Source organism: Puma concolor, chromosome A1, assembly GCF_028749965.1.
Source record: "Puma concolor isolate L17-30 chromosome A1, mPumCon1.1.hap2, whole genome shotgun sequence".
NCBI lineage: Eukaryota > Metazoa > Chordata > Mammalia > Carnivora > Felidae > Puma > Puma concolor.
This window is the reverse complement of record NC_141667.1, coordinates 241,094,975-241,121,544: the sequence shown is the minus strand read 5'-3', so window position 1 is coordinate 241,121,544 and position 26,570 is coordinate 241,094,975. Positions and strand designations below refer to the sequence as shown.

Below are 26,570 nucleotides of genomic sequence, written 5' to 3'. Positions count from 1 at the left end.
AAATTTTTATCAAAACAATAAATGTTTGTAACTTTAAGTTTTAATTTATAACTTTAGTTTATAACTTTAAGTAGAACCGAAAGACTTTCAGTGCAATATTTCAGTCCACTGCCCAGCCCCCATACTTATCCCAGTACTTTGCCCCAGAGGCAGCCAGCACCTTCATTTCTGGCCACTCTTCTGAGATTTACCACTATATTTCTAAGCAGTGTGCTTAATATGCTATATACTGATTTATGGATATTAGACCTGTTGACTTTTTATTCTGCCATATGAGGGCTTAGTTCTTATGTAATCCCCACCATTCCTACCAAAACCTACAACCTTGTAACGGAGTCATAGCTCCTATTTTGGTGAAATCAATATTGCTTCATTACCTGATTTTAAACTACGTACGTAATCCCTTCTGGACCAAGGTGTGTTCTATGTTTACAGTTTCTTTCTCTTACAATTTCTTCCCCCCACCCCCGGTTCCTCCGCCGGGGCCGTGGAGTAAATAATGATTGTGTTTCCCTCTGCTTAGCTTTCTATGTGTTTATTGTTCCATTTTTCCCCTGCTCTACCAACCAATCTGTCACATGGCCAGAACTAATTTTTTCCAACTCCCAGGCACAGCTCTGAACACTCGACCTGTTCCATTTGTTTCTTGGCGTCCTCACCCTTGCCCTGCTCCCATCTGGACTGGGTCCGGCCGGCTGCTGCCCAGCGGCCAGCCGGGGCCCTCTGCCTTTCCCCCAGGTCCGAGCTTCTGCTCTCTGGGTTCCATGTCTTCTTTCCTGCTGTATGTCCCCATTTGGCTGAAGTGCATCTTCTAGTAGCTTCCTGAGAAAGAGAACAGGGGGAATACACTTTTGTGTCTTTCTGTATAAAAAAAGCTTTATACTTGTCTCGTATGATGTCTTCATACACTCGATGTGCCATCCTCCGGCCCTCCCCCTTCCCTTCCCATTTCTTTGTTCTTAGGAGTTTACGCCTTTTTTTCCCCCTGTCATTTAATTGGCATGTAACACCGGGGCAGAGATGAATGCACATGTTTAGGCTCGTGTTAAGCAGAAGTCTCATAGTGTGTGTGTATTTAATGGACTCCTTATTTCAATGCCGGTTCTCATTGAGTATTTGTGCAGGGTACTGCATTTTGCAGAGTGAGCCCACCTCTGTGCCAGGCCGGCCCTGTTCGGTTGGCACTGTGGTGCACCCCTGAGAGCCGATGAAATGGAGAGTCATAGAAGTGAAGTAACTTTCCCCAGACCACACAGTTTAAAGGCCAGAGCTGAGGTTTGAAGCCAAATCTGAAAAACTGCTCCCTTTCTGCCCAGCTGCACCGATAGCCAAAGCCCCAGAGACAAGGCCCAGCACGGCCCTATATGGATTAGCCCTGGGAGGCACCGTGGCAGCCGGGGTGACTGAGACGGGCACTGCCGAAGAGGGGACGAATGAGGATGGCAAAGATAAACGGGCAGTGTAACTCCAGGCAGAGTGAGTCGCCGGGGCAGGTGGCTGGTGCCCCCTGGGGAACAGCAGGTAGCAGCCTGGGGCGAGATCCAACCGCAGGAAGAAGGGGTTAGAGTCCGAGGCTCCACCCCCGTGACCCTAGGCAACTTACTTCTCTAAGAATCTGCCTCACTGCGAAGTGGGGGCCATAACAGTTTCTTCAAAGCGCTATTTGAAGGATTAAATAATATGTTATATGTGAATGTTCATTGTGTTAACTTTAGAGCACTTAATAAATATATTCTTCTGATCAGCCTAGAAGGATCAATTATGATTATAAAAGGCCTTAAATTCCAACCTGATGAATCCTTCTCATTTTTATAGGCAAAGGAGAAACGGAAAATACGTCTGATGGGGGAGTGGCAGTGTGGCGGATAAAGCGAACCTCTGCTAGGTAAGGTCCGGGCTTCTGGTGTGGGGTGCGGCGGCCCCTGGTTCTGCAAAGGGCCCCGCGGGGAGGCTGGACGCGCGCAGGCGGCGCACACTCTCCACTGAGCGGTGTTCTCAGGAGGGAGCCCAGTGGAAAATTTTGAGCTGCGGTCAGAAACCATGTGTACGGTCTTGGAAACTGAAGATGTTCCTTTAAAAGAAAAATCACAGTGCTTTTTAAACTCAAATGACAGCATTGACCATTATCTGCTTTTCTCTCTTGCCAGCTCTAGAGTTTTCTTGGGATGTTATCAGGGCAAGTATCAGAACAATGCCCACTTCTGTTTTGTTTTTAACCTGAATTACAAATTACCAATAGGCAGATGTAGGCCAAGCAAGGAGGCTTCTTCTGCATGCTGGACTTTTCCAAAAATGTAGAGGCTCGGGGGTTGTTGTTGTTCTTTCTGCCCCCCCACCCCCCTTTTCCCCAGTGGAGGTACTTTTTGTGTTCTGTTTTTGAGGGCTCCTGAAGATTGTTTGAGAACTTGACTGCTGGGGCAGACCAGCACTGATGTTTTTTGTTGCCAACTGTTATTTATTCTGCTGAGATTTCTAAAAGAATCAGACGAGCAAAAAAACTAACCCCTCCAAAACAAACTCCAAAACCAAAACAAAATACACGGACAAACTCACAACTTTCTTACAGTTGCTTCTGAGAGGCAAGCTTCTTCTGGTCACCATTATATTCTATGTAAAGCTTCAAGTTTTGATAGTGTAGTAAATATAGCCTGTATCTATTTTCGCTGTTGATGTGTTTTTCCTCTTGAGAGGGAATCGAGTGAAAATGAACATGGTTGGGGTCCCCTTATCTAGTGTACTTCTCAGGAGTCTGATGGGCTATGCATCTACTCTTTCCCCACGCTCCCTGAATGTGGTTCAGCCACTGCCCTTCTCTTTGCTTTCAGAATATCTTGCCCCTGACATATCATTGTGCTTATTGGTGATTTACGATCGACTGCTTTCCACTAACCGGTGGGCTTCTTGCGGGCAGCATCATGTGCTCCACAGCTTTCTAGCCAAATGCCGAGCAAGGATTGGTGCCCTGCGGGAGGCTGGAATCTATTTAGAATGAGGCCAGCATCAGCGGTACAAAGGCCATCCTCTGGCAGCCCAGGAAGAATGTGCTGCAATCAACATTCTGGGAAGACGAGACAAGAATGGAGAAGTCACCCACACCGGGAGCCCCAGGGAGCTTCGGGTCCCACTCCAGCACCAGGAGCTCATCTATTACACAGCACAGCAATCATAAACCGATTTTTATTCTGGGTGGGCGTGTGTGTTTACTTATCTCTTTCCCTCATCAGATGGTGATTTCCTGAAGGGCACGGGCTACTCCCATTCAACTGTTTATCCCTACATCTAGCACCTAGAACTGTGTGATCACTCAGTGGTGACTGAGGTCAAGAGGGGAGGGAAGGAAAAAAGCGAGGACAGGAGAAAGGTCTTGATGCTTGAGAAAGCCTCTCCTTTGCTTCAGAGGCTTGTTCTGGGGGCTTCTGGGTGGATTTTTGGTCCTTGGGGGCAGGCTGCGAGCTCTCACTGGCCCTTGGTGGTTCTTTCCAGGCTCCCCGTCAGCCTCACAGGGTTGTTGTAAACTGCTCTCGGAAAGGAGTCACAGAGGGAGCCCGTGCTAGGATCACCCGTGCACTGAACACCCAGCTCATCCCAGTGGCTATTTCAGAGTGGAAGATGGCAAAACGTTTTGATTTCACTTTGTTTAAAAGCAAGTTGTTCCTTTTCCTGACTTTTATATCCCAAGGCTAAGAAACAGTATAAAACAACTTTTAAAAATCTATTTCAATGTTATCCATTGTTCACTAAAAGAGGGTCATAAAGGGCACAAGATGAGAGGAGACGCGGGGGCTCATGTGAGTCGCTCGCGGAACGCATTGGGAGAGCCCTTTCAAAAGATTTGATTTAGGAAGCAGGAAATGATTAAAACCGGATGGCTCTGATGAAAATTAGATTTAAAATTTTCATTAAATTTGCATAGTTGGATGTAATTTTACTTACGATCTCCCCTGTATTCCCTGCATACAACATTCAAAACAGGTAAGGCCACGTGAACACCTGTGCGCGTATGTATGGGTGTAGGTATGCACACATATTTTTAAATTATCGAGTCTGGATGAGAGTTTTTCTTACGACATACAGATGTACAACAGTGTATCCCCAGATATGTTTAATTCACTTTCATTACCAGCCCATCTCTTCGCCACATAATCGTCACACAGTGGTTCCAACAGGACACCTGAGCGTGGAACGCCGACCCAGCCTTTAAAACACAAGTTTCGGATTTGGTATTTTAGCAGGTAAAAGTTCAGTTTTTGGTTTTATCCTTAAAAGAGAGTACGTACATAGCATTTACTCCATTTTTGTAAGGTAAAGACCGATAAATCCCCAAAGGCCTTGGCGTTTAGGACAAGGTTAATGCTTTATCCATAAATTTACTCCTTAAACTCTGTGATTCCTTGTATCCAAGTGAGATACCCTGTTGGCTGGACAATGGCCTATATCTTAAATATGCAGAGACCCTCCCGAGCACACGGAGTGTGAAGGAACCATCGCGAATGGACAATTAGAAGTCCTAGCGAGTTTAGCCATCTCTGGCTGTCTAAATTAAGAATGCCAGGGTATGACTGATACCCGGGAGAGCCTCTGGACTTCTCTACGTGATGATTAGCCTTCACTTTATGGAGGAGTGACAACAACATAATAACAGCCACCGTTTATTTATCTACTCCTGAATGCTTACCATGTGAGGGCTAAAGCCTCGTTAATTCTTATCTTATTCAGTCCTCACAACAGTCCTGTGAAGTAGGTACTATCATCATCCCATTGTGTAACAAACAAACTGAGGGTTAGAGACGTTAATTAACTTGTCCCAGGTCGGAGGACTAAAAACGTTTGGGAGCCATTTTTTTGAATAAAATTCTAACAAAGTCTACATTTTAAACCGTTGTAAAGTCTTCCTGGTAAGACACACGTCTGTGGGATCCCGTGATTTGTAGTTACTCATTTTGTGTATAGCTTGACGGAAAAAGTGTCATTCTCGTTGCCTACACATGAAAGCTTCAAACTGATCCTTTAGGAGGGTGTGTGATTCCATTTAGTTGTTGATCTTTTCCCTTTTTTACCTTCTGCTGAACTTTTTGAGAGACCGTCTCACTCAGAAGAGCTTTGAATCAGTCCTGTTTGTAATGAAATGCAAAAACGAACCTTTGTTTTGGCGGGAACCAGGAAGTCGCGGGCTTCTGCGCTCCTGGTCCGCATCCGTATCGACGAGGAAACCGAGTTTCACGAGCTGCTGTGGGAGCCGGTAAGATTTCCTAACTGAACAAAAAATTCTTTTGACTTTATGGACTCGCTCTAACTTGGTGCACGTGTGGCTACTTAAGTTTAAACTGGAATTCATTAAAATTAAATAAAAATAAAAATCCAGCCCCTCAGGCACCCTAGCCGCGTTGCGAGTGCCCAGGACCCTCCAGGGGCTGCCATATTGGAAAGCATGGACACGGAATATTTCCAGCCGCGCAGAAAGCTGGGCTGGACAGAGACGTCCGGATTATTTGGACTCCCGAGCACCAAGTTCCACAGTTAGCCAAGACCACTATTTTTTTCACCATGAAAAAGAATTTTTTCCCCCACAACTAAACAACGTTGAAGTACAGTTACGCACAGGATGACGTTCGTTGTAGGTGTGCGACACGGCGATCTGACAAGTCTGTGTGTCAGGCCGTGTTCGCCACAAGTGTAGCTGCCATCTGTCGCCACACAACCCTACGACGACACCGCCGGCTGTCCTCCCCGTGTCGCACCTCTGATCCCTCCGGCTTCCTCATTCCGCAAACGGAAGCCTGTGCCTCTACTTCCTTTCACCCGCTTTGCCCATCCCCCCACTCCCTCCCCTCTGGCAACCTTCACTCTGGCCTCGTACTGATGGGTCCGACGGCTCTTTCTTAAAGTAAGGGTGCCTTGGGATGCGGAAGCCGAAGCGGAGCCGCCCATCCGTGAAGTGAGACTACTTTGGGCTCCGCTGCCTGTGTCTCAGGGCTGCCAGTTGCGTTTCTCTTCATTACTGAGAGGAGAGGATGTTCCGCGTGGTGCCTAGTAAAGCAGCGCAGACAGTAAACAGCAGCTCACAGGCTGCTCCTGCCAGCCTCTCTCGGGTGTTCCGCCTGGGGGGGGATTACAACACCTGCCACGGCCTGGGTGGTCCAGTGCAGCGCGTCGCCAGCAACCTGCCCGCACCGCCAGCACCAGGAAAGGTAGGGCATTCCTCTCCCTCTGCCTCTTTGCCACGCAGACGCTCGTCGACTGTTCACCAAACGTGGGGGACGCTTTCTCTGGTTGTATTCACGATCGCCCCCCGATTCGCCGCCTCTCAACCGTTTCCACGCAGGAATACAAAGTAGGAGTCTGTGATTGGGAAGGACGGCACATGGCGTGGGGACACAAGCCCCGCTGAGCCACAGTACCAGCCACACACACACACACACACACACACACACGCAGCTGCAGCGGCCACGGGGACCAGCGGCATGTGCCGTCCCTGCTGGAAGTGGCCCAGGGGGGCTCGGGCTGTGTTCCTGAAGCTCCAACACCCCAACTAACACACAGACTTTTCCGTGAGTGTGAGAACTGTGAATTCACTTTGAATCTTTAGAATTAATTTTAGGCGCGCCTGGGTGGCTCAGTGGGTTAAGCCTCCGACTGTAGACTTCAGCTCAGGTCATGATCCCACCCCTGGTGAGTTGAGCCCCTTAGGGAGCCCCACACCGAGCTCTGAGTCTGGCTCTGGGCTGACGCCTCGGAGCCTGGAGCCTGCTTCGGATTCTGTGTCTCCCTCTCTCTCTGCCCCTCCCCTGCTCGTGCTCTGTCCTGCTCTCTCAAAAATAAATAAACATTAAAAAAAAAGAAGAAGACATTGAAAAGAGTAAGGGTGGGGGGCGCCTGGGTGGCTCAGTTGGTTAAGCCTCTGACTTCAGCTCAAGTCATGATCTCTCGGTTGGTGAGTTTAAGCCCCTGGTCAGGCTCTGGGCCGACAGGTCAGGGCCTGGAGCCTGCTTCCAATTCTGTGTCTCCCTCTCTCTCTGCGCCTCCCCTGATTGCACTCTGTCTCTCTCCCTCCAAAATATAGAAATAAACATTTAAAAAAAAAGTAAACTTAATCGCAAATCTTTCAAGGGTGTGATGGCTTTGAAGCCTTACGGCACTGGGGAATAAACTGCCCTGTGGGACCTTTGTCGTTAATTCATTAGACAGATGCCAGTGGCACAGCTACAGATCTGTATGATTCCCATTCATATAGATTACTTAACTTATATAACTTCCCATAAACTAATATACATACATCTAAGTGAGATGTGGTCTTTTTTTTCATGGTGGAAACCAAGTAGAAAGGTAAGGTATCCAATAACTGTAGCGCAAAAGTGATTTTTATTAGTTGCCACAACTGGAGGATGAGAGTCCAGTTTTCAGTTTATCCATTTTCTAAAATTTTATTTAGGAAATTTGTTTTTAAATTGTATGTAACAAATGTTATTAAGTGGTTAAAGAGGATCAGGTGTTATTGCTTCCTTTTGTGACTGGCAGATGACTGCTTTTCTGAATTTAGTGCTTAGGCTAAAGAAAAAAGGGTGCTTCCCGTAGGAAAACAGAAAAATGACCGGGTTTGGACACCAAAAAGGATTTAGCTCTTAAACACGAGAGGGGTCTAGAGCCATGAAGTCTACGTCTAAGCACCCCGTCTCTTTTGAAGGGCTCAGGGTGGTCACGTGAGAGGGTTCTGCAAAGACATGTTAGCAGAGAAGGAAGGGATTGACGGCATTTTCTACTCTTTGGATTCTTGGGATCCACTCTTCCGATGCATTCCTCCTCGTTGTTTAGTGATAAATGGAACTTCAGAGGGAGCCGTGTGGGCAGAGGGACAGAGACACAGGGGAAGAATCCAGCCCATTGTCCAACTGGGTGATATGAATGGTGGGCGGAAGCTGCGGACAGTAGAGCATTCATGAGGAAGGCACTGAGTTCTCATTGTGACCCCTTCACCCTGATGCAGAGTTTTCAAAGACGGTTCATTCAATATTCACGCCAGCCTAAAACCAGACTGAAAAAAATGATGGGATGGTGTCTTTTTTCAGGCAGCTGAAGATGCAGACTATTCTGGATGGCTGCACTGAAAAATCACAGGGAGGGCTTCCTCCCCGACTCACTAGTGGGGACTCTCTGGGCTTGGCAAATTCTCTTTGTACCTGGGGTAGCAGCTTCTACGAGACAGCCAGAGGCAGAGGATTCTATTTTCCTGTAACCCTTGGGAAGTAATGTCCCGCCTTCGTATCAGAATTGGCCTGGGTCTCCGTGCCAGACTGCAGCCTACCTACCTACTATCCGGCATTCCCTTCTTCCTCGGTGGCAGAACTCTGATCTAACCTTGAATCAAAAATGACTTTTCCCAGCCTTCCTTGATGCTGAGTTTGGTGATAAAATTCTGGCCAAAAAAAGATGAAAGTGAATGAGTTGGGTGGGTTTCTTGGAAGACTCTTTAAAGAGGGCTGACAGGTATACCTTTTCCTTTCCCTTTTTCCTTTGTGCTACTTCTTGGAATGGTTGTGATGGCTGGTGCACAGCAGCCATGTTAGATCACGAGGTAAACTTGAGGATAGAAGCCATGTCCTAGGATGGCAAGGCAGAAAAATAGATGTGCCTGGGCTACTGGTAACTGCAGAGCCACAGCAGAATTGTATATTACCTTCCTCTGGACTTCATTTAAGTGAAAAAAGATAAACTTATTTTGGGGTTTTCTGTTATATGCAACTGAAACAAAGTTTAATTAATTTAGGTTCTAAGACCAATTTACTTTATTGGACCTCTATTAAATTTTAATATTTCCTTTTCTGACCATATCAGTTATTCCTCCTTCCCTCCTGAACTTGGCTGCATTTGTTTTCCCACTCTTCCGTTTTCTCTAGTTCAGAGGCCCCACCGCCCCCCCACCCTTTTCTACCTACATTCTGGGCCGTGTGAGTCTTCATTTTAGCGACTATCTCTGACCAGCACCAGCCACTCCCTCCACCCCACTATTCTACTTGCTGCAGCTCCTGTGCTAAACTAGCCCAGAGTTAACCAAATCACGTATCTCATCCTACACGCAGGCTACTGAGGATTGTAGGAGAAAACCTTCATATAGTCCTGCAGTTTAATACAACCAAATGAATGCTCCCCACAGCCCTTCCTTGTGCAACTTGTCAGATTCCTCTCCATCCTTCTCCCTAAATCTTCACGACTCTCCTCAGGCCAGTGACCACCTGCTTCCCTCAGCCAGCAGCCACCCTGACTTCCTACTCCCTCAGCGCTGCCTCTCCAACCTGACCCCCAGCCCTGGGGCTGGTGGAAGAGGTGCCCTCTTACCCGCTGGTGGAGAGTGAGCCTCTGCTCTGCAGTTAGCCCTTCCCTCCTCCAACTCTGCTATCTTTTCCCTCCAACTTTTCTCCCCTAATTTGATCCTCCGTTAAGCCCATATCCATCTGTGGGTCACACGGCCTCTTTTCTCCAGTCTTGATCCTCTTGAGAGAGTAATGTGCATTTATTTTGTTCTTGCTCCTAATTTTACTTCTTGACCCATTGCAGTCTGACTCCCATAACTCTATGGAAACTGCTCTTGCTAAGGTAGCCCATCTTCCACCCAAATCAGTGGAATTTTTGCTGTCCTTAATTTTTTACCTTCCTCTGGCATTTGACATAGATTGATAATTTGCTTTCCAGTGGCATTCCTCTTGTGGTTTGTATGGTAACAATCTCCTGGCACCATTCCTTCTTCATAGAGCGCTGTCTGTCCTTTCCTCCACATGGCTGGCCCCTACCGTGCAAGACCTAGCTGAAGCGTCACTTCCTCTGCCTTGACTGGCTGGCTGAGCTGAGGTCCACCTGCTGGATATGAGCCTGCCCAGCCCCTAGCACAGTACAGCAATGCTGTCACTCCAGCCTTGCCTTTCTGTTCTTCTGAATCTGCCAGAGTCTTATCTGGCACATAGACAACACGTGAATTTTTAGTGAAATTTCAAGTAATAGAGAAGTGCGTAAGTAATAAGTGACAGTTCCCCGGTGACACCACCCCCAGTCCCACATCCCATGCCTTCCCCCAGCTCTTTCTGTAATCTAACATCCATGTTGTATGTGGATGCATCTAATCTTTTTTTAAACATAGGATCACAACCTGTGTACCATTCTGCCACGCAACATAGTTTTCTTATTAACAGACTGAATTAGGGGCGCTTGGGTGGCTTAGTTAAGTGTCTGACTCTTGGTTTTGGCTCAGGTCATGACCTCACGGTTCATGAGTTTGAGCCTTGCATTAGGCTCTGCCAGCTTGAGATTTTCTCTCTCCCCCTCTCTCTGCCCTTCCCCTGCTCACACATACTCATGCTCCCTCTCCCTCTCTCTCTTCAAATAAATAAATGAACATTAAAAAATTTTTAAAAAAAAAATTTTTTTTTTCAACGTTTATTTATTTTTGGGACAGAGAGAGCATGAACGGGGGAGGGGCAGAGAGAGAGGGAGACACAGAATCGGAAACAGGCTCCAGGCTCTGAGCCATCAGCCCAGAGCCTGACGCGGGGCTCGAACTCACGGACCAGGAGATCGTGACCTGGCTGAAGTCGGACGCTTAACCGACTGCGCCACCCAGGCGCCCCAAAAAATTTTTTAAAAAAAGACTGAATCAACTGAGCCCTAAGGTATGTATTTCTCGTCCATCCATGTAAATGAATACCCAGATATTTGATGGGTTATTTGTTGTCATTTTCAATAATTACACAAAGAGAATTTTACTGTATTTTCTAGTTAAGGGTCTCTAGGAATACAGTGTTCATAGTTTTACCTTATGCTGCCATTTTACTGAATACATTTATTACTTCTAGAATATTTTGGTCAATGCCCTTGGATTCCCTTTCCATGTAGTCATGTAATGCAAAACTAATAAGGAAGCAAACAGGCCTACATATTTTTAAATTATAAAAAAATTCATAGCATTTCTAGAACTCTGAAAAAATAGAAAAGGTAAGATTATAGATTATATGTGTCATCTTTCTATTTTAAGAGAAATGAGCTACCATTACATATAATGTATTGTACATATTTTTATTTTTAAATTATATTTTTATATTTTTAAATTATATTTTTATTTTTTTTAATTATAAAAAAATAATATTTTTTTATTTTTAAATTTTTAAATTTTTTTAAAATTATTTTTAATCTCCCTCTCTCTCTGCCCCTCCCCCGTTCATGCTCTGTCTCTCTCTCTCTCGCAAAAATAAATAAACGTTGAAAAAAAAAATTTAAAAAAAAAAAAAAAAAAAAGGGGCGCCTGGGTGGCGCAGTCGGTTAAGCGTCCGACTTCAGCCAGGTCACGATCTCGCGGTCCCGGAGTTCGAGCCCCGCGTCGGGCTCTGGGCTGATGGCTCAGAGCCTGGAGCCTGTTTCCGATTCTGTGTCTCCCTCTCTCTCTGCCCCTCCCCCGTTCATGCTCTGTCTCTCTCTCTCTCGCAAAAATAAATAAACGTTGAAAAAAAAAAAAAATTAAAAAAAAAAAAAAAATTATTTTTAATTATATTTTTAAATTATATTTTTAAATATTTTTAAATTATATTTTTACATATTTTTAAATATTTTTAAATTATATTTTTACATATTTTTACATATTTTTAAATTATATTTTTTAAATTTTTTTTTAAATTTTTTTTTAAATTATATTTTTAAATATAAATAAATAAAAAGCTGAGGGGCGCCTGGGTGGCTAAGTCGGTTAGGCGTCCGACTTCGGCTCAGGTCATGATCTCACAGTTGGTGGGTTTGAGCCCCGCGTCAGGCTCTGTGCTGACAGCTCAGAGCCTGGAGCCTGCTTCCAATGCTTTGTCTCCCCTTCTCTCTGCACCTCCCCTGCTCATGCTCTGTCTCTCAATAATAAATAAACGTTAAACAAATTTTTTTAATTGTTAAGATGGTAACTTTTGTGTGTGTGTGTGTGTGTGTGTGTGTGTGTGTGTTTACCACAATTTAAAAAAACAAAAACAAGAAATTCTTCCATGAGGCCACTGGGATTAAGTACCCTTTGGTTTTAACCATTGGTTCTTGGGAATCAAATCTATTACTTTATCTTTCTCATACACTTTCTTCATCTGTTAGTTAATTTAACCTCAGAGACAAGAATGTCAGGGCTAAATAGGTAACACACACACAGACACGCACACGTGTGTGCCCCTAAGAGGAGGAAGGAACCAGCTTGCGGACTTTGGCACCTGAGCCCCTTAATTTTAGACAAGAAAGCCAAGTGACGGGCAAAGTTCTGCCACCCTTGTGGCACGAGCTTGTGGCAGAGTTGAGACTCCAACCCAGGGGTCTGTCCTTGCTCAGTGGATCCTCAGGAGCTATTGAGATCTGATGATATAATGGTGGACTCCGCAATTAGTCTTAGCCCTACATCATTCTATGTACCTGTAGTTTGTGTTATGTATTTTGTTGTGCTTCATCTAGTTACTTTAACTCGCTGCCCTTCAGTTTCTGTAAAACTGAGATAGCAGTTCCTGACTTCATTGGGTGGTTTTGAAGGTTAAATGAAATAATATTCAAAACACAGTGTTTGAACTTGAATAAGTATTTAATAAATGTCAATTAGTAGTATCATTATTATTATTAAAAAAATTTTTTTTAACATTTGTTTATTTTCAAGAGACAGAGAGAGACAGAGTGTGAGCAGTGGAGGGGCAGAGAGAGAGGGAGACACAGAATCCGAAGCGGGCTCCAGGCTCCGAGCTGTCAGCACAGAGCCCGACACGGGGCTCGAACCCACCAACCCTGAGATCATGACCTGAGCCGAAGCTGAATGCTCAACCGACTTAGCCACCCAGGTACCCCTCATAATTATTATTTTAAATGTGTCATTAAGAGGTACTATTGTGTAAGGTATTATAAATTGCTTTACATACATTCTCATTTAATCCTCACCACACGTGGGTTATTCCCTTCTTACAACTGAGGAAACTGAGGCCCAGAGAGGTTAATATCTTACTCTGGGAACACAGCAAGCAAGCCGATGGCGTTCTACTCCACAATGGTGAGATCTTGTTGAATTTTCTTTCTTTGTTGTGTCCCTTTGGCATCCTCTTTTTCTAAGAAATGTCACTCACGTATAGGCCTGTGCACTGCCCTTCAATTGGTCTGTGCTGGCGTTTGACGTTTTCCCAGTCTTGTTTCTGGGCACATCAGGACTTACAATGTATTTATAATTCTTTGTTCTTATCTTTTTAATTTAATATGAGCATATTTTTACTTATAGTATGAGCATTTTTTTGTATTGTGAAATATTTTTAAAATCTAATTCTTAGTGGCTAAGTGGTGTTTGATTTTATAACTCTGGCACAATTTGTTTCGCCATTCCCCTAACTTTAGGCATACCGAATGTTCTCCATATCTCACTATTATGCATAACTGCAGTGGTTTCCTGGTCCAGACACATCTATGCACATCTCTGATTGTTTCTCCAGTGTAGAAATTCAAAAACAGATTTTCCAGGTCAAAAGAGATGACTATATACGACTTTTTGTTACATGTTGAGGAATTTTTATTTCACGAAGGCCTCACTAACCCATTTGAGATTTACAGTTTTTAAAAATCTTTGCCAAGCTAAATGCCATGATAACTCATTTCCACTTGTCTTTCTTTTATTACCGTGGGTTACACTATTTTTCTTCCGTATTTTATTGGCCACTTGCCTTGTTCTTTTGCAAATTGCAGTTGATAGCGTTTGCCTGTTTGTAAATTTGGAAATCTGGGTGTGAGATTTTATAAATTAAGAGCATCAACACTTTGTAATATATATATATATATATTATATTCTGGCTGTCATTTTTGGGTAGTTTTTCCACCCATTTTATTTAATGTTATAAATATGTCTAACACTCCCAATCGTTCTTTATATTAACCTTTATAATAGCTATTCTTTTCATCTTTTCTTTCAAGTCGTTTCTGGGCTGAACTTGAAGGTTTGCTGTAAGTTCAGAATGAATTGGCCAGGGCATAGTAGGGTAGGATATTTTTTTTTTTAGAAGATCGCCAAGTGATTCTAACACACAGCCCAGGCTGAGAATCACTGCTTTCAACCACACTATGGATGATCTTAGCCAACTGACATATTTTTCTGCTTTTAACATCCATATATTTTAACCCAACTATTTTACATCTATGCATGTCTTTAAGTTTAGCTGTTGTATCCCAAATATCAGGACACTTCCCTTTGGCTGTGGTCACTTAAGACATCCAAGGAGATTTGTGTTTCCACTATGCCTTTCTGTAACTTACTAGGTGATTTTACTGTCCTTTCCTTCATAAAACTGTCCTAATTTGCCTGATAAGTGTAGCATCTACTCTTCGATCTTTGTTGCTTTTTGCAGCTGTAGGATTTTGTGGAGAAATCATATTAGGGTCTCTGCCTTAAAATTGTTCTCTACTGGGGGCACCTGGGTGGCTAAGTCCGTTGAGCAGAGTGGTTGAGACTTCGGCTCAGGTCAGGATCTCATGGTTCATGAGTTTGAGCCCTGCGTTGAGCCGTCTTCAGATCCTGTTCCCCTCTGCACCTCCCCCGCTTGCACGTGCGCTCTCTCTCTCAAAAATAAATATTAAAAAAATATAAATAAATAAAAATTTTCTATTCTGACTTAAAAGAAAAACCCAGCCTGACGATGTTTGCAGGGATGTTTCCCAAAGGCAAGGTCTGAGATCACTCCTACTGTGGCATCTCGCTGGCTTGTAAGAGCCTGTCTTTCTCTTTATAGTTAAAAAAGCTGACAGTGAGGTATTTGTAGATTCTCGGGGGATGTTTCTGAGGGAAAATTCTGTCTCTTTAAAAATCTTTGCCGTAAGGCTTTCAGTTGGGGAAAATAGTTTTGAATTATTAACCTAGCTTTCTTATCTTTGGCCTTTTTAAGTTCCTCTTATTTTCCATTATTATGGTCCCTGATTCTGTCTCAGCGGCACTGTTTATCGTATGTTTGAGTGTATCACTGTGATTCAGTTGCCCGAAATCGCGAACTTTCTATATATCTGGTGCCTTCTGCTACAACTTGTTCCTCGCTCATACTTCTTTGGGTGGTTTCAATACCTTTATGAAGTTACTGGTTGGACTTTTTTTTTCTCATTTCAAGTTTAAAGGACATTTTAAGCACGGGCACTTTGTTTTAAAGTTTTAACTTTGGAAAATATTTCTGTGACAGAAATAATACATGCATATGTGCTAAAAACGAAACAATCCTTTACACAAATAAAATGAAATGTAAATGTGTCTTATAATCTCAACCCCCCAAAGACCAAACCATACTTAACTGGTACTCTATAGTCTTCCAGAATTTTATTCTATAGTTATAAAAATCTATTCTTTTATTACTTGTTTTTTTTTTTTTTGTTTGTTTTTTGTTTGTTTTTAATACTGGAGTCATACCATACATGCTATGCTTAACCATAACTTGCTTGGTCGCACACTAGATTGTTGTCATATTCTCATTCTTTTTATTGCTGGACAATTTGTTGTTCTTTGGATGTGCCATACATTTTTGGAAATAATTCCTTGTTAATAAGCATTTAAGTTGCTTCTGTCTTTTCCCATTATAAATAATGCATTGGTAGCTATCCGGACACACTCATGCAAACATGTATATCCTTCCGCAGCTTTGCAAGAGTTTTATATTTTTGAAGGATAAATGCCTAGAAGTAGAAATATCGATGAATATTTTCTGGTTCTTCTAAGTGGAAGTACGCATTTCTATTTCCTCAGGTTCTCCTCTAAACTGATTATTAGCTCTTTTTCTCAGAATTTCCTTTAACCTGGCTATTATTAGCTTTTAAATCTAAGCAATATTTTGTTTTAATTTGCATTTTTTGAACTCTAAGAAGATTGACCCTTTTCCAAATGTTCATCTACCGTCTGTGTTGTCTATTTGTTTCTTTATTACTTTATGATTTTCATTCTTTTTATTTGTGGAATCTCTTTATGTATTAAAAATACTAACTGACATATATGGGATGCACTGTTTCACTTCACCCCAAGTGCATTTTGAGTTAATATAGGTTGTTGTGGTTTTTTTTTTTCCATCTTATGTTTTTAACCTTAATACAGTCAAATTTACTTTACCTTCATGGGATTTTGGCCTAGATCAAAGCTAACAAAGCTATTTAAACCCCAAAGTCACAAAAACATATTCTTGTTTTTTACTAATATAATTTATATATATATAAGTTTATAATTTTGTTTTTCACTGTTTGTTTTATGTTTGGAGCATTAGTGCATCTATAATTTCTTTTAATAGATGATTTGTGTTGAAAGTCAAGCTTCATTCTTCTTCCAAATGGATAGTCAATCATTCTTTTTTTTTTTTTAATATTTATTTACCTATTTTTGAGAGAGAGAGAGAGAGCACAAGTGGGAAAAGGCAGAGAAAGAGAGGCAGACACCAAATCCAAAGCAAGCTCCAGGCTCCGAACTGTTAGCACAGAACCCCAGCAGACTAATTCAGAGAATATTTGTATATTTAGTGTTTGTAGATGACATCCAACAATTTTCCAAAATGGTTGTACCAATTTACTCTTCCAGCAGCCATGTTTGAAAGTTCTTATTGCTTTTCCATCCTGGTAAGGCAGCTGTTTCCTGCTTTAACCTCTCTGTTGGGCATCAAGTAATATCTCACTGGTGTTAATTTACATTTACTGGTTTCCTCGTACCATTGAGTTCTTTCACAAAAGTTTATGGCCACTTGTGTGTATACTTTCTTGACATACCTCTTCAAGTTTCTTGTCCATTTTTTAATGGGGTTTTGTTATTTTTCTTATTATAGGAGTTCTGGATAGGAGTTCTTTGTAAGTAATTGGTATGACAGATATCTTCTCCCACTCTGTGGTTGGTTTTTTCACTCTCTTAATGGTGTCTTTTGATGAACCAAAGTTCATCAAAGTTTATTTATTTATTTTGAGAGAGACAGGGAGAGCACACATGTGAGTAGGGAAGGGGCAGAGAGAGAGAGAGAGAGAGAGAGAGAGGGAAAGAGAATCCCAAGCAGGCTCCACACTGTCAGTGCAGAGCCCAATGCAGGGCTTGATCCCACAAACTGGGAGATCATGACCTGAGCCGATATCAAGGGTCTGATGCTTAACTGACTGAGCCACCCAGGCACCCCTGATGAACTAAAGTCTTAATATAAAGCTTAAATTAAGTAAGTTCCTTAAATTGGGTAATTTAAATGTTAATTAAATAGTAAAATGAGTATTAAGATAGTCCAATTTAGGGGCGCCTGGGTGGCTCAGTCGGTTAAGCATCTGACTTCAGCTCAGGTCAAGATCTCGCGGTTAGCCTGGAGCCTGCTTCCAATTCTGTGTCTCCCGCTCTCTCTGCCCCTCCCCCGTTCATGCTCTGTCTCTCTCTGTCTCAAAAATAAATAAACGTTTAAAAAAAAATTAAAAAAAAATAGTCCAATTTATCACTTTTTCTTTTGTGGTTAATACTTTTTGTGTACACTTGCCTTTCACATTTAGAACTATGAACATTCCCCACCTTATAACAGTTTGTGATTTTTTGACTTTACGATGGTGCAAAAATTATATGCATTTAGTGAAAACAGTACTTTGAATTGTGATCTTTTCCCAGGCTAGAGATAGGTATGATACTCTCTCATAATGCTGGGCAGTGGCTGAAGCTTCCAGTCAGCTATGTGATCACGAGGGTCAACAACAACTCACACACTTAGAACCATTTTGTACCCATGCGACCATTCTATTTCTTATTATAAAATAGGCTTTGTGATTTTGCCCAACTGCAGGCTACTATAAGTGTTCTGAGCACATTTAAGGTAGGCTAGGATAAGCTGTGATGTTTGGTAGGTTAGGTGTATTAAATGCATTTTGATTTATAATATTTTCAAATTATGATGGGTTTATTAGGACATAACCTCATTGTAAGTTGAGGAAGATCTGTAAAAGTAAACTAGAATGATTTTTGCTTATGGTGCAAAGTAACAGTCTAGGTTCATCATTTTCCATCTGATCCTGGACTTTTGTTCGTTGGGAGATTACCCTTACTAGTACTCAGTCTATTCAGATTTTCTATTTGGTAGGTTGTATATTTCTAGGAATTTATACATTTCTTCTAGGCTTTCTGGTTAGTTGGCATATAATTGTTTGTAAATGGCCTCTTATGATCCTTTGTATTTCTGTGGTCTCAGTCATAAAGTCTCCTCTTTCATTTCTGATTTTATTTATTCAAGTCCTCTCTCTTTTTTTCTTGGTTAGTCTACGTAAGGGTTTGTTGATTTTGTTTATCTTTTCAAAGAACAACTCTTAGTTTCATTGATTTTTTCTATTGTCTTTTAGTCTCTATTTCATTTATTTCTACCTGATCTTTATTATTTCCTTCCTTTTACCAACCTTTGACTTTGTTCTTATTTGTCTAGTTTCTTTATGTATAAAGTGAGATTGTTTATTTGAGATTTTTCTTATTTCATGAGGTAAGCCTGTGTTGCTATGAATGTCCCTCATAGAACAACTTTTGCTGCATCCCATAGATTTTGGCATGTCATATTTCTGTTTTCATTTGTGTCTAGGTAGTTTTTGTTTCATCTTTGATTTCTTCCATGATTTATTGGTTGTTCAGTAGCATGTTGTTTGAGAGGTGTTTATATATATTTTATCATACAGTAAGTTTGATCTCTGGGGGTCTATACAGTTCTTGAATTTTAGTACATGAAAAATATTTGTGTAATCACCACCACAAGCAGAATATAAAGCAGTTCCAGCACCCCAGTAAATTTCCTTGTGTTATATCCCCTTATACTCACCTTTTCCTTAACTCTCAGCAATTATTCATCTGCTCTCCATTACTATAGGTTTTGTCTGTATGTAAATGTCACACAAATGCAAGAGAGAAAAGCTTTTTTCTGAAGTTTTTGCAGGGTCTGGACTTTGCACTTCTCTAACAAATCATCTGATTTTATCTTAATCCTATTTTCCTTTAAAACTCAGGTCAAATGTCATTTCTCTGGAGTGTCCCTTGACCTCTGCTTATTTTCATTAAGTTAATTTATATGCCTTTTCTAGGTTTCCATAACATCTTGTGCATACTTCTAATCCAGAAATTTTAATATCCTGTCTTAGTCTCTAAACTGCTTAGGGGGGCCAGGTATTATACTTTACTCAAATTTTTTCCCAATTGCCTATCATAATACATACATACATATACAAATATACATATATAATTAGTGATAAATTATTAAAATTTAACGAGTAAATAAATAATTAAAAGAGATGCTAAAGAGGGTAACATTGAGGCTCCTAACCTTGGGTGTCTCAGTACTGAAATTAAGAAAAAATAAAATCAACAGCATGTGGTAACTTGGAAATACAAGAATTTGAGAATGTTTCCCAGAAAAAAAAAATCACAAATAGAAAGTTGTGCTCAGATTTCATTATTTATTAGCTATTTGAACTCCACACACATATTCAGGTAGTCTAGTACAAATATTCTAATAAATATTCTTGTACTTGATAGCCAGTTATGGCAGTAACCAATGGTGGTTGGGTTAGGGGAGGTTGTATTTCCAAGGCCAGTGGTTTTCAAACTATTCCCCATCTTTATGGTTTTGAAGAGGGACTTTGGAATCACCTCCAAGGTCAGTATCTGGGTAACGGAGCTCCAGACCCCTGACCCCAGTTTTAATCAGAGTTCTGCCGTTGTTTCCATTTCAAGGAAGAGTTCTACTGCTTAAAAAAACAAAACACAAAAAAACTTGGAGCACCGCTGCCACAGATGGAGTGGCAAATGCAGTTCATGTCCATCTGTGATGTGCCAACTTCTTCAAATTCATTTCCTCTGGGGTATTCTTTAAGTGGATAATTTCTTTCTCATTTGATCCCATTCATAGTTAGAATCCACCCTTGTCCTGCTTTCTTGAGTTTCTGCCATGTTCTGGGAATTGTCAGTAATTTGGATGGTTCTCTGGAGTTTTGTCTTGAGAGAATGGTCTTCAGCCAACCCCTGGAACTCCTTCATTAACCAATAGGCACTTAATCACTTCTTTTCAGAGTCCTTTCCAGTGAAAATCTTTCTCAATGGAAAATTGCGCTAGTAGTCAATGATCCTTTGGCTTATACTGTTCATTTTTACTTATTTATAGTATTCATTGTGTAGCACAAAATTATGAGATTTGTAAATAACAGAAATACTACTTGAATTCCAAAATCAATTTTAACTCATCACTATTATAATTTAAATGCAATGATGATTAACTCAGTATCTTTTTTTTTTTTTTTTTTTTTTTTTAAATTTTTTTTTTTCAACGTTTTATTTTTATTTTTGGGACAGAGAGAGACAGAGCATGAATGGGGGAGGGGTAGAGAGAGAGGGAGACATAGAATCGGAAACAGGCTCCAGGCTCTGAGCCATCAGCCCAGAGCCTGACGCGGGGCTCGAACTCACAGACCGCGAGATCGTGACCTGGCTGAAGCCGGACGCTTAACCGACTGCGCGCTCGAACTCACAGACCGCGAGATCGTGACCTGGCTGAAGCCGGACGCTTAACCGACTGCGCCACCCAGGCGCCCCTAACTCAGTATCTTTAATCCATAGTGTTTCATTCTGAGAGGGAAGGAAGGCAGATGATCACCTTCAGAGGAGGTCGCAGGTGACTGGGAGAATGGGGAGGAGTTAAGGAACAAGAATCCATAATGAGGAAGAAGAGCAGGTTCAATGGGTATAAGTGTGTGGGAGAGGTAGAAGTCAAGAAAGTTCTTGTCAAGAGAAACACCTCCAACAAGAAAATTCTGGAGGTGGAACAAGTCTAAGCAATGACAAGATCCAAGCTGTGACATTGCTGGTGGGTGGCTGATGGGATGAGGTGAAGGCCAGTGGAGTTGAGAAGGTTAATTTGTGAGGCAGCTATTTAAATGGATTATCAATATGGCTGTTTTGGCCAATTACCTTTCTAACACTCTAGGTAAATTCTCTAAGTGTCACAGTAGTGGCTTAAAAATGACATTGCTTCTCCTAATAAAAAAGTATTTTATGAATTTTTCAACTACACTAGGTCTCATCTTCTGTTGCTGACCTAACTCCGGGAGGAGCATAATTGGATAATAGGATCAATGAGGGTCATGGAAGATAAAGCAGATAGGATAGCTGGCTGCCAGAATGTGGAGATGCTGAGGACTTACCTAGGTTGGGATTATTTATATATATATTAAAATTTTAATCTAAAAATTCAAATTTTGTTTGGTTTTGCTCACTGAAGGCAAGGGTGGACAGAAATCAACCTGCATCTTCTCTGGGGTCACTGCCTCCTACTCACAGCCAGGCCAGCAGGTATGGCCTGAGGGGCCCTGCCGTGGTCCTGGATGCCCAAGCAGAGTGAAGAAGGGATTCTTGGTTGTTTAAAAAAAAAAAAAAAAAAAAAAAGCATGAATTGAGAAGACCAGGAACCATGGTTATGATTGAGGGCTCTGGGAAAATTCAGAAAACCAGTTTAGAGCAGTGGAAAAGTGTAACTGGGAATTAACCAGAAATGAAGGAAAAATGTATCCTTTACAGCTAGAAGGGTCTAGCTGCAATATGATGTACAATGTGTTTGGTCGCCGTGATTTACAATTTCTTGAGAACAGCTTTTCAAATGGGTGTGTGCAGTGACAAAGTCCAAGGTGTGGCTCTCTGATAGGGTGAATGGGGAGGTCAGTTGAATTAAGGAAGCCAGACAGTAACGAGTCATTTTGTCAGATGGATCACCAATAGAGAAGTTTTGACCAGGTAGGAACAAGGGACAATTAGGCAGCAGATAATGAAAGTTATTCAACGATGCCTTTTCTTGACCAAAGAATGAATTTATTAACTTCTTATGACTGCTTTAACAAAGCCCCACAGACTGGGTGGCTGAAACATTATAAACTTATTCTCTCCTAATTCTGGAGGTTGGAAGTCTGAGATCAAGGTGTTGTTAGGGCCACAATCCCTCCACGATTCTGGATTGAATCCTTCCTTGCCTGTTCTTAGCTTCTGGTGGTGACCATCAACCCATGTGTTCCTTGACATGCATCTGCATCATTCCAATCTCCACCTCTTGTTTAAATGGCATTTACATTTTTTCCTGGGAAAAGAATTGCCCTTTTTTGTTGCTTCCTTGATTGTTTTTCAGCGTACTTTTCTCTAATTCAACTTGTCACTCAGACACATTGTAAGACTCCTCCTTGTCATCAAATACTTTAGATAAGCCATGAATCCCTTAATTTCTTGGCAATATTCTTCCTAAAACTCTCTGCCTCTGTGCCCTCCTGTTACTGCTAGGCTTATTGCACAGCCGTCTTCCCCTCACTATCATCTTGAAGATGATAGATGACCCTTATGGGTTCTATTCTCTAATCATGCCTCTCACCTTTTTTGGACCTCCTGATTCAAGAACCCATGTCTCTCCCTCTCTCTGTTTACTCCCTCATTTTGGTGGAGAGCATACTCCAGGAAGTTTCTGAAGAAAGATACATGAAAGGTAAATTTTTTGAAGTCCTTCGTGTATAAAAATGTCTCTAAATTCATTCTTGATTGGTGGTTGAAAGAAGTAACTATCATCTTGCAGATTCTGATATGGCTGTTGACAAGTCTAATGTCATTCTACTTCTCATCAAGTTGACTGAGTCTTTTCTCACCTTGTGTTCAGTCTGCTGATTCATACATTAAAAAATCTTTGATTTGACATCATGTTTTTAAATTTCTAACTTTTCCATTTGAGTCTTTCTTATAGTTTTTATGTTGTAGTATGTGTCAGAACATCATTCCTTTTCATGGGTGAATAATATTCAATATGTATATATGTTATATACATATATATATCACATCACATTTTGTTTACCTATTCATCCATTTTGTGTCCTATTAATCATTAAACCCAAGATTATAAAGATTTTCCTTTGTTTTCTTCTAAGAGTTTTATAATTTTAGTTCTCACATTGGCATCTTTGATCCATTTTATTTAATTTTTTGTATGGTATCAGGTAAGGGTCCAATTTCATTACTTGCACGTGGAAATGAAATTTTGTCAGCACTTTTTAAGAACCAGCTCTCTTTGAGGCACCTGGGTGGCTCAGTCAGTTGAGTGTCCAACTTTGGCTCAGGTCATGATCTCGTGGTCCGTGAGTTTGAGCCTTGTGTCAGGCTCTGTGCTGACAGCTCGGAGCCTGGAGCCTGCTTCAGATTCTGTGTCTCCCTCTCTCTCTGCCCCTTCCCCACTCATGCTCTGTCTCTCCCTCTCTCTGTCAAAAAGAAATAAACATTAAAAAGAATTAAAGAACCAGTTCTCTTTTCATTTCTCTCCCCCCACCCTGTTCTCTCTCTCTCAAAATAAATAAATAAGTAAACACTTAAAGGGGAGCTGTAGGGGGAGGAGAGAGAGAGAGGGAGGGGCAGGGAGAGAGAGAATCCCAAGCAGGCTCCATACTGCCAGAGCAGAGCCCAACGTGGGGCTTGATCCCATGAATGGTGAGATTATGACCTGAGCTGAAATCAGGAGCCAACCAGACACCCCTACTGTTCCCTTTTATATTGTTTTTGATGCAAATCACATCTTTCTATATTGCGTGCCAATTAGCATAAATATATGTGTTTTTATTTTTTTTTTCAACTTTTTTTTTTTTTTTTTTTTTTGGGACAGAGAGAGACAGAGCATGAACGGGGGAGGGGCAGAGAGAGAGGGAGACACAGAATCCGAAACAGGCTCCAGGCTCTGAGCCATCAGCCCAGAGCCTGACGCGGGGCTCGAACTCACGGACCGCGAGATCGTGACCTGGCTGAAGCCGGACGCTTAACCGACTGCGCCACCCACGCGCCCCTAAATATATGTGTTTTTAAATGAATTTTTCTTTTAAATCATTTAGGAATAAAATTAAATTTACAGACAAAAAATACAGTAACACTGGCTTTTATATTTGTCTATGTAGTTACCTTTACTGGAATTCTTTATTTATTCACAGGAGTATGAGTTGCTGGCTAGTAAGCTTTCCTTAAAGCTCAAGGACTCTGTTCAGCATTTCTTATAGGACAGGTTGGCTAGCAAAAGATCCCTCAGTTTTTGTTTTTCTGGAATTGTTTTATTTTGTCTTCATTTTTGAAGAATAGTTTTGTTGGATATAGAACTGTCAGTGGACAGTTTCTTTTTCTCTCAGTATTTAAAATATATCATCCTTCTGGCCTCCAGAGTTTCTGATGAGAAATCAGTTGTTCATCTTATCGAAGATCCCTGTATATGATGAGTTGTTTCTTTCTCGCTGCTTTAGTTTCTCTCTGTCTTTGTTATTGGACATTTGATTATATATCTCAGCGTGGAACTCTGAATTTATCCTCTTTGATGTTCGCTGAACTTATTGTACGTGTAAATTCATGTATTTCATCAAATTTAGGAGGCAGTTTTGGCTACTATTTCTTCAAATATTCTTACTGTTCCTTTCTCTCTGTCTCTGTCCCTCTGTGTCTCTCTCTCTTCTTTCTGGGACTCTCACAATGCTTATTTTGCTATACTTGCTGTGTTCCACAGTTCTCTTAGACTCTGTTAATTTTTATTCTTTTTTCTTTCTGTTCCTCAGACTGGATAATTTTAATAATCTTATGTTCAGGTTCATGGATTCTTTTTTCTGCCAGTTCCAATCTGCTGTTGAACTCCTCTAATGAAATTCTATTTTAGTTATTGTACTTACAATTTCTAGAATTTCTATTTGGTTCCTTTTTATAATTTCAATCATTTTATTGATGTTCTCAATTTGTTCATCTATCATTTTCCTTAGTTCTTTGTGCATAGTTTCCTCTAGCTCTTTAAACATATTTAACACCATTGACTTAAAGTCTTTGTCTAGTAAGTCTAATGTCTGTATGTCCTCAGAGGTGGTTTCTGTCGACTTGCTTTTTTGCCATGAGTGGGCCATACTTAGATGATTCGTTGTACACCTTGAAATTTTTTGTTGAAAAATGGGCATTTAAAAATTACAATTAATATTTTGATATTTAATAGTATTTCTTATATAATAAATTAACTTTCCTCAGGGTTTGCTTTTGTTGTTTTTTGATGGCTTAGGGTTTTTTTAGTGACTTTTCCAAACAATTTTTTGCAAAGTCTGTATTGGTCACGTGTGGTCACTACCATCTCTGTTGTTATTTCAGAGGTTGGCCAATGACCTGAGAGAGTTCCTTAAATGCCCGGAGCCAAAAGGGGAAAAAAAAGCTACTCTCTCAGTTTTTGCATCTTGACTATAAGCTGGGGCATTCCTTCAGTGAGAAACCAGCCTGCAAAAGCAAGCTCCACCAGGAATGTGGGCCACCATTCCCACAGCTGCTGCTATCCCTGCACTGGGGAATGAGATAGTAGGCAAATGGGCAAAAATGCCACAATGCCCTCTTACTGAAATTCAGTTGCCCTTTTCTTCATTTAGGAGTGTTCTGGTTGTCCTAAATTTAAGATTAGATTACAGAGTTCAAAACCAAAGATTGACAGATTGATTCTGTCAATCTTTGCCAATTTCTGCCTGTTTCAGTGGAGGTACCACTTCTTTAAGTGCCCGTCTCTGCCCTTTTATGTGATGTCACTCTTGTATTTTAAAACCTTGTGTTGTCGGGGTGCCTGGGTGGCTCAGTCGGTTAAGTGACTGACTTCGGCTCAGGTCACGGTCTCATGGTTCATGAGTTCGAGCCCCGTGTCGGGCTCTGTGCTGACAGTTCAGAGCCTGGAGCCTGCTTCGGATTCTGTGTCTCCTCCTCTCTCTGCCTCTCCCCTGCTCATGCTCTGTCTTTCTCTGTCTCTCAATAATAAATATCTAATCTCTATGAAAATACTAATTATAATGGGAAGTTTGGGGAGATTTGTTTCCATGCTCCATGAACTGTTTCTTTCCTCTGATTTCCATTTTTCAGTTTGTTTTGCTCTTTATCTTTTAAGTGTTCCTCAAAGATCTCATTGACTATTAATATTTAAGAGTAACATACTAAAAAGCTGATTGTAATCTCTGTGTGCATGAATAGGACTTTGACAGGTGGATCACACTGTAAGTGACTGAGTGGAATCCTTGCCATTTCATTAGAGGACAGGAGCTCTCACTGTTTTGCATGGCGACATTCACTTGTTTTCAGAGCTGTTATACCTGCTGGCTGTCATTTATGTCTCCAAGTCCAGAGCCCCTCTTGTTCAACTTCACTGAAAAATCAAGCTATGGTCTTCTTCAGAAGGGGAGGACAGTTTCCTGCCTACATGCCAGGATATTGCTGCTCCTTATATACACTTCCAATCCAATCTTCCTTCCAGCTCCACTCTACGTCTCTGCTTTCAGAGGTTCCTGGCACTTCCATTCCTGATCATTGCCAGGCTGTTGCAGCCTCCATTGCCTAACTTCCCATTGGCTTCCCCACTTGCAAGCAGTGAAGTTATAGCTTTCACCTTGCTGCTAAGACAGCAGCGGCGACTTGTTCACCTGCTTTCCATTACACATTTTGTTGATTGTCTCTCATCTGCTATTGTCTTTTCACCTGTGGTGATTTGTGGTCATTTTAGTGAAGCTTGGGGAGGAGAGGAGATCAACTATGCATTTAATCTGCCATATTT

At 41.5% G+C, this 26,570-nt stretch overlaps 1 protein-coding gene across 4 annotated transcripts; it reads right to left on the bottom strand.

Moving 5' to 3' along the window:
- Positions 1 to 519: 519 nt before the first annotated feature.
- On the bottom strand, positions 520 to 5,786 carry LOC147584907 (uncharacterized). Of its 4 annotated transcripts, none has more exons than XM_086674214.1 (4): positions 5,600 to 5,786; positions 5,140 to 5,224; positions 1,877 to 2,071; positions 520 to 822 (listed from the first exon to the last, which is right to left on the bottom strand). In XM_086674214.1, the coding sequence occupies exons 2-4, from the start codon at positions 5,191 to 5,193 to the stop codon at positions 589 to 591; spliced, it is 483 nt and encodes a 160-aa protein (XP_086530340.1). In that variant the 5' UTR covers positions 5,194 to 5,224; positions 5,600 to 5,786; the 3' UTR covers positions 520 to 588. The 4 variants fall into 4 exon arrangements, 2 of the variants coding, with proteins under 2 accessions (XP_086530340.1, XP_086530334.1); XM_086674208.1 differs by having other exon boundaries at positions 5,140 to 5,227; positions 5,600 to 5,785; XR_015239944.1 differs by lacking the exon at positions 1,877 to 2,071 and having other exon boundaries at positions 5,140 to 5,227; positions 5,600 to 5,778.
- Between the last annotated feature and the right edge of the window lie 20,784 nt (positions 5,787 to 26,570).